General features: G+C 41.6%; 1 protein-coding gene across 1 annotated transcript in view; it reads left to right on the forward strand.

The window, feature by feature from the left end:
* Positions 1–12,460, forward strand: part of OVCH1 (ovochymase 1) — a 61,946-nt gene extending 49,486 nt beyond the window's left edge. The window contains exons 22-27 of the mRNA XM_070947509.1: positions 5,710–5,742; positions 6,091–6,310; positions 8,444–8,607; positions 9,919–10,008; positions 11,219–11,352; positions 12,296–12,460. Coding sequence (XP_070803610.1) covers positions 5,710–5,742; positions 6,091–6,310; positions 8,444–8,607; positions 9,919–10,008; positions 11,219–11,352; positions 12,296–12,460 — 806 coding nt within the window. The remainder of the gene's footprint in view (positions 1–5,709; positions 5,743–6,090; positions 6,311–8,443; positions 8,608–9,918; positions 10,009–11,218; positions 11,353–12,295) is intronic.
* The last annotated feature ends 1,190 nt before the right edge of the window (positions 12,461–13,650 follow it).

Below are 13,650 nucleotides of genomic sequence, written 5' to 3' on the forward strand. Positions count from 1 at the left end.
AAAAATGTACTAAAGTAGGAAGGAGTAGGTAGGGAATCAAACCCTCAACATGTAGTTAATTTTCTAGGTAGCCTGAACCAAGCATGTTAACTTTATGTTTTATCGACAAAGAAATAAAGGGAGAAATAAAGTGAAGGGCTCTGGATTGGGGCTGAAAAGCAGAAATTATGGGGCGGAGCTGTATGCTTTGTCCAGTGGTGGGTTCCTCCCGGTTTGGCCCAGTTCGGCCGTGCCGATAGTGGTGACGATATGATGTCACCGAACCGGTTCTCTTTGTACCGGAGCTGGGCCCTCCCACCTCCCCCCGGCATTATTCTTACCTTTTATTTGGCCCTACCCCCAATTTTTCGCTGCCTCCCAAGTCCCAGCTGATTGGCTGGAAGGAAAAAAACTGTTTAAACTCTTGCTCCGGGGCTTCAAAGGGTCGCCCTACCGCTGATCAGTGTTAAAAGGCAGTGTGGTGGTAGACCAGTGAGCTCGAAAAACAAATGGGTAGACCGGGATGCTAGAAAAACAAATGGGTAGACTGGTATGCTCCAAGAATAAATGGGTAGACCAGGACACTCGAAAAACAAATGGGTAGACCAGTGCCTGCAAAAACAAATGAGTAGACCGGTACAGCTCTACAAGCAGTTAAAAGCTTGGTAGACCAGTACCTCTGCTAAATCCTAAAGAATTGTCACATGACCATCAAACCACGCCCACAAAATAAGCCACGCCCACAGAACCGGTAGTAAAAAAATTTAGAACCCACCCCTGGCTCTGTCCCATAATTGGGTAGACCAGGTTACCCTGATAGACTGGTTCCACCAGAGGAAAAAAAAAACCACTTGAACCAAGCATGTTTTCCCAGTAGAAATATCAACATTTAATGCAAGCACAGTCTTGTGCTGTGTTGGATGGAAGACAGTGCCTGTGTGTACTAACATTTATTGATATCTTATTTATTGATCGATCCATTTTTTTTCTTTACATCTGCCAATCTATCCAGGAGGCTCCAGAAAGTGAACAAAATAAAAAGGAAGAATTCCATTAATCCAACCAATCAAATAAAATTGTACTAGAGCCCAGTAAAATCACAAAACCCCTAATCACACCTATCCATGTCAGACTCACCATGCCGGAGCTTCCATGATTACAATCCCTGAGTCACAGCCTGGTGAAAGACCAATTGGACTGTTTGTTCTTCTGGGGTATACTGGTTTCTAGGGCAGGTGGTCTAATAGACACGGCATGATGCCTTGTGCTGCAGCTGAAAAAGGTCCAGTTCCAAGAATGTATTGTTTTTTAAAAATACACTTTTAAATACTCTTTCTACAATCTATTGAAACTACAGTTCTCAGCATTCTAGAACAGCGGTCACCAACTGATGGTCCATGGACCATGGGTGGTCTGCGAGAAAATTTTGGTGGTCCACAGAAAAAAATATTTGCATTTTTAATATTGCACTAAATCAGGGGTCCTCAAACTATGGCCCCTGGGACGGATACGTGCAATGAACGTTTGTGTTACTGCAGAGAGTCTCCCCCTTCAAGGTCTTTATGTGTGGGTTGGAGGGGGGCAGAAATTCCGACTTGGGGTCTGCTTTGGCCTCCTGGTATGGGGCTTTGGGTGAAGGCTGGAGGGAAGTGCCACTGGTGGCGAAGAGCCGGAGGGCGTTGTTCCAGTGGGACTGCATCATGGCCTGGAACTGGTTGACATCTCAGCCCGCCGAGCCTCCAGGCGCTGGTACCTGGCCTTGCATTCCCACAGGTCTTCCCTCTACTTGGAAAGCCTATGCTCGTAGTCCTCAGTGAGGTGCTTCTGCTAAGCCTCCTTCTTGATCATATCCAACTTGAACTGAGCTGTTTTGTCAACTCTTTCTTGTGGTGGCTGCTTAGTTCCAACAACTGCTTCCTGTTGGGGCCATAAGGAGCCCGGGCGGGGAGGTGAGGAGTTGGCCACGCCCACCCAGTCAGATGACCACCTAGCCACGCCCACCCAACCAGTCATTAGGCAGATCATATTAGTGGTCCATGGGATTTAAAATTATGAACTTAGTGGTCCCTGAGGTCCAAAAGGTTGGTGACCCCTGTTCTAGAAGCTTCAACCTGTTGGGTAGAAACTTTGTGAATTGCGGTATAAACTCATCGGCCAGATGTCAAGTTAATGAAGGCTGGTCTGAATAATAGAGAGGCTGGTTTGTTTTGTTTGTTTTGTATTTTATAATGGGCAAAATAAAAATTCCAGAAATAAAAGAAGTCTTGTTTTCCCCTTTCTTTAAGGGTGTCCAGTCTTGGATTTGATCCCAGTCGGGTTTACAGAAATAGTTTCTCCAAATTATCCAGACACCTATCCTAATTTACTAAACTGCACTTGGATGATCTATTCCACTTCAGGAAGCAAACTAAAAACAGTGATACGAGATGTTGTTATTGAGGATGCTAAAGACTGCATTTGGGACTCCCTGAGCTTTTATGATGGACCAGATCAACATTCACAATTGCTTGGTGCGTTGTCCTCTGTTTTTTAGTTCATAGCCCTAAATATTGTTGCTTTTCCTGACTGTGGACCGGAATTACCAAACTGATGATTAAGCCCAGATGGTTGGCAAGTCTACAAATAGCGAAGAAATTGTATTTTTTGTTTGATTAGGCTTAGAAACGCATCAGAGATTTTACGAATGGAGCTGTAGACTATTAACTGCTGCCTTTCCCTCTATGAATATTTATGCGTTTTAGCCAATTCTTGTTGAAAGTCTGATCATTCAGTGTAGACGGTGGTGGTCTCAGAGAGAGACAGCATACGGGACGTTGGCATTGTACCTCTGGGTCCTCATACCAAGTTCCAGAATGGGCAGCTCAAGCAATTTTCCTCCAGGTCAGCTACTCAAAAGTTGTAATTGCAAAATATCTGCTTCGTGAATTGAGGCTGCTTATCCATTTATAAAGGCTCCCAGCAAATCCCATCTCTTAAAGCTGCAGATCTTCCCTTGGCCAGAAAGTCCCATTGTTCATGGAATCCTTTGTCCAGACTAAGCCTCATTCAGACTAACTGCCTTTTGTTTTCTTCAATGTGACCAATGCAGCATGACAAGGGCAGGCAGGGAGCTGACCAAAGGCTTATTGTGATGTCCCCTTAGCAATAGCACTTAGACTTATATACCGCTTCTTAGTGCTTTACAGCCCTCTCTAAGCGGTTTACAGAGTCAGCCTATTGTCCCCAACAATCTGGGTCCTCATTTTACCCACCTCGGAAGGATGGAAGGCTGAGTCAGCCTTGAGCCTGGTGAAATTCGATCTGCCAAATTGCTGGTAGCCGGTGATCAGCAGAAGTAGCCTGTAGTACTGCACTCTAACCACTGCGCCACCGTGGCTCTTGTTGGGACAAGCAGAGAAAACGGAGGTTATAATTGTGTGATCAGGACAATCATCACAAGAGTAGGAGTTGCTCTGATGAGCATTTTGGGGGTAGTAACACTGACCATGTGGAAGTGCCTTCGGTCTGGTGCAGCAGCTAAGAGACTGATTTATGAAATATCCAGGGTTGAAGTCCAACTCTCTATCCTGGCAGCTTATTGTGGGATATTGAGCAATTACAGTCTCTTAGCCCAATCCATCTCACAGGGTTGCTTCTCAGTACTTAAATACTTAGAAGATAAGCACTATCTATTCTATGCCATCTGGAGTTCCTGCAGGAAAGGCAGAAAATAAATCTTGAAAATAAATAGTCAATAAGAGGGGAGATGGCTCAGGTAGGCAGCAGGAATTCCCCCTATGTTTTCTGGCTCTTTCCCAACCATTTTGAAACCTTTTGGCATATCCTCTTCTTTGTCTTATGGTTTGCAGGAACACTGTGTGGCCACAAAAGGAACTTTCGACTGTTTTCGAGCAGCAGCTACTTGACAGTGCATTTCCAAACAGATGGCTCGGTTGGGGCCAAGGGCTTCAAGATCAGTTTTGGAGAGATGAATCAAGGATCGGTTCTGAGAAGCAAGAATGGGATCATAGAACTCAACAGTCCATGTAATTTTAAGCTGGAGGAGGGTGATGGGGTATGGGGGTGTGAGTCTGTTTTTTTCCTAGACTGTAGGCTTCCCGACAGACCTTCCAATTATGGTATTTTTCTCCTATTCATTTAAAAGGTTTATTGGTCATCTTTTATGATACATCAGAAAACTCAATCTGTTTTACAAATAAAACAGAAATCCAGCATTGGAACAAGCAAACTGGAAGAGACACATTTTGAAAGTGCATTTAGAAGCCTGTACAGTGTGCATAGGTCTATAGATTTCTGGCCAAGTGGCCTCCTATAAAGAGACGTCTTGGAAAAATTGAGCAATAAATTACTGTACACTTGTTTTGATGTTCTCTGTGGAGGGTGTGTGTGTGTGTGTTTTTTTTTTAATACCTTTGAGTCAGTCTTGACTCCTGGCAACTGCCTGGACAAATCTGTGCGGGTTTTTTGGCAGCATTTCTAGATGTGGTTTGCCATTGCCTCCTTCCTAGGGCTGAGGGAAAGGGACTGGCCCAAGATTACCCAGATGGCTTCATGCCTAAAATGGAACTAGAACTTACAATCACTTGGTTTTTATAGTAGTCTGGTGCCTTAACCATTATATCAAACTGTCTCTCTTTGATTTGTTGCATAAATAGACTTTATTTTGGTAAAGTCTCTGAGATTGGCTGCTTGATTAGACATAACCGAATTGCAGGCCTTCACGCCTTCATTTGCATAGTATGGCTGCCATCTTCACTTTTTGAATTTCTCCTGCAGACATTCCTAATATGTTGAGCTCTTAAACATTTCCATGTTTTCATATGAGAACATCAACTGTGGCTTTGGTGATATGTTTAAAAATTTAACTTTAACTGGCAGGTGTTGGAGGTAATTACTGTTAAGCAGGGGTGGGCTGCTGGGGGTTCGCAGGGGTTCGGGAGAACCTCTAGCTAATATTCTGTGCAGTTTGGAGAACCCCCAAATCCCACTCCTGGCTTGCCCGGCCCACCCTGCCCCTCCCATGAGTCCCTACACAGCCCGTTTTGGATGCAGGTAATTGCATGGCGCGCACGGAGGCTCGGAGAGGGTGAAAAACGGGCTTTCCAGAAGTTCAGCAAGGCCGGAAATGGGCCTGTTTCTGGCCTCCAGATGGCCTCCAGAGCAGTGGTGAAATCCAAATTATTTTGCTACCTGTTCTGTGGGCGTGGCTTGGTGGGCGTGGTGTGGCTTGGTGGGCGTGGCAAAACAAGGATACTGCAAAATCTCCATTCCCACCCCACCCTGGGGCCAGCCAGAGATAGTATTTGCCAGTTCTCTGAACTACTCAAAATTTCTGCTACCGGTTCTCCGAACTACTCAAAATTTCCCCTACTGGTTCTCCGAACTACTCAAAATTTCCACTACTGGATCTCCAGAACCTGTCAGAACCTGCTGGATTTCACCCCTGCTCCAGAGCCTGGGGAGACCGTTTCTGCCCTCCCGGAGGTTCAAGGAAAGACTACAGAGCCCAGGGAGGGCAATCCCCCGGCCGTTCTGCAGGAAGCCGACTAGGCCACGCCCACCATGGCCATGCCCACTCAGCAACCGGCCAGAGAACCCCTTGCTAAAATTTTTGATGTCCACCCTTGCTATTAAGTGAAATACTTTGCTAAAATAGGAGTGACCAATATTATTAATAGCCTAATAATAATAATGTGAACTTTTAGCTGAAGCCTGTTTTTCCTCTTGTAGATTCGCCTGATAAACAAATCACTACTGAAGAAAGTAAATAATATCCCATAAATGCATATTACTGTAAGCTTGGGAGTTGGACGGGGGAAAGTTTAGTCATCCAAATTTGGTCAGGCATACATGTTATTAATTAAGTTGGAGGTGACATGTTGGGAATGAAACAGCAATTATTTCTCAATACATGTCTGAATGGGATATTATTCAGTACAGTTCTGCTTGTTTGCCGTTTCTCTCAGCAAATTTAATGCTTAATGTGAAAAAGAAAAGATGGTAATTGGAAAGGGGCTTAAAGCAGACATAGTAAAGGTGTTGCAAGTTTTGCACAAGTATCGCTTGAATATATACTACACAATTAATAGTGGACCTTCCTTCTGGCACTAGGGAAATGTGGAATTCCAGTGGAAGATCTATTTTCCATGGAGGCAATGCCCACAAACACCTCACTGGAAGGACAGAGCAAATTAGAACTGTTTAGTGGCAATCTAGCATCTCCAGCATCTTGGCCATGGCTTGTGAGCCTACAGTTTGAAAACAAACACTTTTGTGTAGGAATTTTGATTGAGAAAACTTGGGTTCTGACTGCTGGACATTGTAATGTAAGGTAAGCAAATATACTGGGATTATTTCTCAAAAGATTGTATCCCCGCCTAGGATACAACCCTTGGCTGAGGGATGTTTGTTGCATTCTCAGAATGAAACCGAAGTATATTTCATGGGAATTATCCTTGAGTTGGAAAATTTGATATAGGTTGCTATGGGCCCAGAATGTGCAAAAAAAAAAAAAAAAAAAAGGACTTTGCTGAATTTTAATTTTCTAACATCATGTTTCCTGCATCAATGCAGCACTTTGCATTTTTTGTAAGAAGTTCATTGTACAAGTAGAACTTGATTTACAATCATAATTGAGTACTAAGTGATTGTAAAACACGAAGGCCATTAAGTGGATCATCACATGACTGTGTCTGATTTTATGACCTTTTTTTGCAGCAATCTTTAAGAGAACATCACGCTTATTAAGCAAACACCATAGTTGTTAAGTGAACCCATTGTTTACTGGCTTGTTTTTGGCTGAGAACTGATTTCCAGCAAAAATGTCATAAATCCTTGGCCACGTGACTGTGGGACACTTGAAACTCGGTGAATTCAGGCCAGTTGCTGAGTATCCAAAATGCAATCATGCGATTGCCGGCGGAGTTGCCATAAGTTTGAACAGTCACTAAATGACGGGTTGTAAGTCTAGGACTACATGTAGTTCATATATACTTTTTTATATATTATTCAGATATACATTTTTCCTAAATGGACCCACTTTATGCAAATTGTTTCGCCTATAATTTTTTACTATCTTTTACTATCGATTTGTCTATCTTTACTATCGATAGACAAACATTTTGAGTAGCAAACTGAAATGCAATATAGCAGATATAGTATTGCTATATAACAGGTGTTCCAGGTGTTGCTAAACTACAGTTCCCAGTATTCCTCCGTATTGTTCATATTAGGAGTTGTAATTCAGCAACTCCCAATGCACAGATTCATGAAATGCACATTGGATACGTTTTCTTTAAACCATCTATTCAATAGATTTTTACTCCAGCCATAGATGTTCCAATTATTATTGATTTTGTAAACTAACCATACAAATTTGCTAATTACAATATATTGTAGAATCCCTCAAGAGTATCAAAAGGCTGTATTATTTCTTTATTTTGTCAAATTTATATCTTACTCTCTTCCAGGGGCTCAAGATTGTTTTCATATTGTCTTTGTATGCAGTGGACATTGTTAGTTTATAGTTCCTTTCCCATAACTGTTGCCATCTATCGAGCTCAATTGAGTATCCGCAATTTTTTGCCCAAGCAATCATTGTTTCCTTTACTTGTTCTTCTTCTAATTCCATACTAAGTAGAAAATTATAAAAGTTTTTGATTATTTTATCCTCTGTTCCCGTGAGTATCGAAAATTCAGTTGGAAGGGGAAGTAATTAAAAAAAAATTAGACTGTGCAGAAATGAATAGATTAACCTTGATGATTAAAGAGAGAGAAGATACGGAATATTTTAAGATATGGGGGAAATTTTATGATTGGTTAGAAAAGAGAAATAGATAAAATTTTTGATAACGAAATAGAATATTATATTAAATGTATTGTACTTGGGGGGAAATATTGTAATAGAGAAATGGAAATTATAAGGGAAGAAATGAAGATAGGAGGAGTAATCAAAAAGAAGTTACTGAAGAAACACCGAGATGACACACAGAAGGATTGATGTATTTGTGTTTGTTTGTGTAAAAAAATAAAAATAAAATTACAAAAAAAGAGATTATCTTCATATCAAAAAGAGGGAGTTTCTTTACTTAGTTCTTTATTTATTCAGACTTTTACGTAATATGGGAGAAATGGTATAATTGGATTGAAGATAGAAAAAGGGGAAATAACAGTAGATTTTGTAAAATTATATAGAGTATAGGAGAACATTAGTGTGATGATATGTAAATGGTCACAGTCATGCACAAGAGTTGAATAAGAATTGTTTAATTGTCAAAACCCAATAAAACTCAAATGGAAAAAAAAACAAAAAACAAAAAGAGGGAGCTGGGGTTGTGAGTTTCTGGAGTTGGATCCAAGTCTCAGTGTGTAGATAATGTGCAACATTGCTCTTTGCAAAAAAAGAAACATGCTATTGCCATGATTAAATTGTGCATATGGTGAACTTGGAATGTTGTTCTTTTAGCACTCAAATGGACAAAGCTGTCCTAGGGATCACTAACCTGCTTCCTGGTACAGAAGGTGGCACTCAGATCTCAGTGAAAGCTGTCTACTTTCATACCAACTTCAGCGGTTTGCCACCCAGCAATGACATTAGTCTGTTAGAACTGGAGATCCCCATTCAGACAGGTACTATAATGGGGGAAATAACTTTCTTGGTTCAAGACCTTTATCTACAATGTCAATGCAAAGACGTTTGAGCTGAAAAGCAGTTGAACCAGAGTTGCTAGATTAAAGAAACTTGATGGGCCAGAAAGCAAGCCAAAGCTCTTGTAACAATGACTTGTTGAAAATACTAAAATAGTCATATTGAGCCCCATTGATTTGTACCTTCTGTGAACTGACTTCAGTAAAAAAGACTTGTGTGTAAATGGACAAGAAAGGGCTCTCTAGGCTGTACAGACACTGTTTTACAGCTGATTCATCCTATCAGACTGAAGTAGTCCAGTGTTTGTCATGTGTGAATCTATTGCTATCTGCATAAATAGGAGGATATCTCCTCCTATGATTGTGATCAGACAGTATAAAGCAGGGGTCAGCAACCTGCAGCTCTGGAGCCGCATGTGGCTCTTTCACCCCTCTGCTGCGGCTCCCTGTCACTCCAAATATGTGTCACAACCACCAATGTGCGTCACCCGCCGGCACACAATTTTTTGAGCTTTTCAATCCCCGGTAGGCCAACCATGGATAAATCCAAGAAAAGAAAAGTTTCAGAAGAAAACAGAATGTTTAATTCAACTACATATGCTAGTTTTGTGGCCACTCAAGAAATAGTCAGGTACGGGAAGGGTTTTGTGGCTCCCGGTGTTTTCTTTTCTGTGGGAAATGGGTCCAAATGGCTCTTTGAGTGTTTAAAGTTGCAGACCCCTGGTATAAAGGAATTTAGAAAATTTGGAGGAAAGCAAAAGAAGAATGAGATGTTGGGGAACGGCAGAAAAGAGTACATAGTCCCCAGAAAGAGGAAAGCATGGGAAACAAACTCAAAATAGCAATATCAATAGCACTTAGGCTTATATACGGCTTCACAGTGCGTTTAAACCGCTCTCTAAGTAGTTTAGAAAGTCAGCATATTGCCCCCAACAATCTGGGTCCACATTTTACTGACTTCAGAAGGATGAATCAACCTTGAGTTGGTGAGAATTGAACTGCTGGCAGTCGGCAGAATTAGCCTGCATCCTAACCACTGCGCCACCATGGCTCAAAATAACCTTGGCTTGATTTTATTAATTTAAGATGAAGCAAAGGGGAATTGGGACAAGCTCTCAAGACTTTGTTGTTTTAATTTACATCAATAAAGAGCTTTCTTGGAATCCCTGCTGTAACTGTTTCTTAATCTGGCCTACTTTGAAGGGATGATATCAATTTTAAGATTTCTGAATACCTTTCCTAGCATATACCATAACCCAATTATGCTTTATTTCCTCTTTTTTTTTTTTTTAGGAGACACCATAGGACTTATCTGTCTGCCAGAACAGGAGGAGAAAATAGCCACTGATGCCAAGTGCTGGACTGCAGGATGGAACATAACAGGTGAGGGTGATTGGTACTATCTAGCCAGTGTTGTATTTCTGAAAGGACACATTTATGAAAAATGGCTTTGCATTGCCACAAATGAGAGTTAAAACAAAATACTGCACTATGGGAAGCTGGCATTTGGGATTCCTACAAGTCCGTTCTGTTCCTTTCTGTATTGTGTTTCTAATTCTCCTTCTCCCTCCTCTTCCTCCATGGTCTGCGCCACTGTATCCACTCTAATCTAACCCTAACTTTAGTGGGTTTCATTTACCTTTGCTACCAGTTCGCAAATGTGAGCGCATGTGCCACTTCTGCGCATGCACTTCTGCGCATGTGCAGAGCGTCCGTGATGACGTCCAGGAGGGTGGGCAGAGCTATCTGCCACCGCTACTGATTTACCCGAACCGGGTAGAACTGGTAAAAACCCACCACTGGACTCTAACCTTTGTCCTTCAGCTCTTCCAATGGCGCCCCCATCGCCACTATAACTGAGCCCATCCACCTTTCAACTACTATTCATCTTTTTGTTCTCTCTCCTGCCATTTTCCCCAGCATCAGAGTTTTCTCCAGAGAACTAAGTTCCAGGTGGGTTAGCACTTAAACAAAGTCCTTTTGTCCCTTAATTTTTTCTACTACATCAGCTGGAACACCTTGAGCATTGTAGATCTCATTTTGATGCTGCAAGCACCGGTATGTGAAGTCTGCACATCACAAATCAAAGATTGTGTAAGGGATCATTTCAGGCCATCAGCAAGAGAAAGATCTTTTTTCTCTGTAACTTATTATTTGGGAGAGAGCTAAATTACAGAGAGAAAAAGAGGAGGTCAAAGAGGAAAGAAGAAAGGATGGTTAGTTACCCATCTACTCCTTTTTAAAATTCCATCTACTGTTCTGAACAGGTTCTCCTAGGGGAATAACTTCTCAGTAGAAAAAAATTGAGGGACTCCCCTCCCCGACTCCTAAATAACCTCACCAAAAAAACCCACGAGAAGAGTGTGTATAGAAATGGGTTCATCTAAGCCTTCCGTAAGAATTATTTTCTTTGAACATGCATTTAGAATCTTTTTTTTTTTTTTTGGCTTGGTGACTCATATTCTTATTTTCACTGGCAGAAAGTTATACCTGGGCTGTCGGGAACTATTTGATGAAAACAACTTAATAACTCTTTTTCCACAGTTGCATGTATCAAATAATATTTGTCTGGTATTGCTTGTTTTCCAAATAGAGGGTTGGTTTTCCAGAAGGCTGCAGCAAACACAAATATCACTCCTCACAAATGAAGCCTGTACCAGATACTGGGGTGAAGACATTAAAAACGCTAATATATGTGGAAGTGCTACGGGGACAACTTCATGTGCTGTACGTAACGGGTGTGGGATATTGTCATTAAACGGGAGAAGTGTAATCTTGCATTTGGGACCAGTTAACTGAAGAGGCGTCAATCATACTGAAATTGCTAATGTGATCAGTAAGATTATCCAATAAAAAGACGGGCAATGTGATCCCAAGACTGTATTTGACCCCAGAAAGCTTTCTGGCTGGACTGCCATAAAACAGCATTGCAGTTGTAGAGGGGGAGCAGTTCCTTGCCATTTTGAAGGAAGGAAGATACAGAATGTGCTTCTTCAGAAACAAACAAAATTGCCTATGGGTATGATACAGTCCTGCTTATTTGGAATCATTGTCCCCAAATGGTGCAAGAACTTCAGATGGGTGTTGAAAATACGAAGCCATAAATCAGAAATAGACAATCTGTTGCCTTCCAGATGTTTTGTATGGCAACTGTCAGCAGCGATAAAGAAAGCTGCAGTTAAAATATCGGGAGGGTATCATTGATGGTTGCATTTCTTGTGCCATAGGTAATCTATAACCCTATAGAACAGGGGTGTCAAACTCGATTTCATTGAGGGCCACATCAGGGTTGTAGTTGACCTCGGGGGGCCAGAGTGGGCATGGTAGTCTCGATGTGTCAGGGGCGCCTGTGGTGGCCTGAGCGCTCTGCCAGTGAAAACAGGCTCCCGAGCTCCATTTTCAGCTGCGATGACCTCCTGCAACCATCTGCCAGCAAAAATGGAGCTCCGTTTTCGCTGGCAGAGGCACCGCGGCCCGGTCCTTTGCTCTTCCCAGGGCTGCCCTGCTGGCCAAATCTCAGCATCCCACGGGCCGGATCTGCCCCCCCCCCCCGGGCCTTGAGTTTGACAACCCTGCTATAGAATGATGGGCTGCTTTTAAGATATGTATTGTGGCTGAAAATGCTTACTATTTTGCATCCTATTCATTCTGTCCTTCCTTCTGTTTACAGCAAGACTTGGGGGGACCTCTCATATGCAAGATTGAAGGACGCTATAAGCTTGTTGGTCTTGTGAGCTGGGGTAGTGTCCATTGTGAACCAGAGTCTCCAACAGTCTACACGCAAATCTCTGCTTACAGAAATTGGATTTCAGCAGTGATTAATGGAAAATTGTGAAAAACGAACTTAAAAAAGCACAACTGTAATACATGTTGTGCTTCAGAAGGGCTAATTTTTCAAGCGTTGCCAAATCTTCATGCATTTTCTCAGAATCAGTTCTGGAGAAGTTAATGCCATCTTGCTATTGAAAGTATGATGCCCGGGTCTGCATATCTTTAAGTAGAAAAACACATATGGTTTCTGAAATCCTCTGAATGTCCAGATACATCTCCTTCTAATATGTTTCCTAATAATTGTATATTAAAAACATTCTAATATTAAAAGAATCAAGGAACACATGTAAAACATGGATTCTTGAATTTTTGAAACTCTTTACTGAAGAAAGCATTTATATTTTCTCCTGTGCAAGAAAGTAACGTGCATGTTTCTGCGTTCCCCTCATGTTGTATCTGTATGTACTTGTATGCAATGGGAAGCATAGGGTCACCTGCTTATGTGCTTTGTATCATGCAATCAGGAATCAGCAGGCAACATCTGGATTTATATCTATTGCTTATGGTACTTCTGACATAATTATTTTTAAAATCTGTATTAATTTTAACTTTATCTAACTATAGAAAACCAAGGCATCCAAACCTCAGTTTGTGCTTTTCTAATTCTAAAATTCTTTTGTTTCTCAGTAGCATCCACTCTTTCATCCAGACTAAACAGGTGACTACAAAATACAGCTTTAAATCAGGCAATCCCAGTCTTTCTCGATGCTTTGCATCTTGGAGAATATTATATTCCCTGATTTACTACCACAATAGGGATAGAATTTCCATTGCTAACACAGTACAGGTTCCTTTCCAATTTTGATAACTGCCCTGATTTGTTTTGCTTGACATAGAAATGTATATGATAAATACATTCTGGTTAAGAGATCTGCTGACGGGTATTATAACTTTCCCCCCAAACATATAGGTAGAGCTGTGGTAGTGCCACGGTATCAGTATCAGTCAGCAGAATCAGTATTACAAGCTAATTCTGCTGACTGCCAGCAGTTTGATTCTTACAGGCTCAAGGTTGACTCGGCCTTCCATCATTCATTTGGCATCTCTCTCTCACTCTTTCTCTCCCTCCCTCCCCCCTGTGTGTAAATGTGTCTACAGAGATCCTTTGATAGAGCCAAAATGCTCTTTCATGAATGTTTAAAATTCCAGCCTATAAATCCCAGCCGATATGGTCTTTATCAAATGAACAGCGTT

This window comes from Pituophis catenifer, unplaced genomic scaffold, assembly GCF_029215685.1.
Source record: "Pituophis catenifer annectens isolate HBS135680 unplaced genomic scaffold, rPitCat1.0.hap2 SCAF_7, whole genome shotgun sequence".
NCBI classification, from domain to species: domain Eukaryota; kingdom Metazoa; phylum Chordata; class Lepidosauria; order Squamata; family Colubridae; genus Pituophis; species Pituophis catenifer.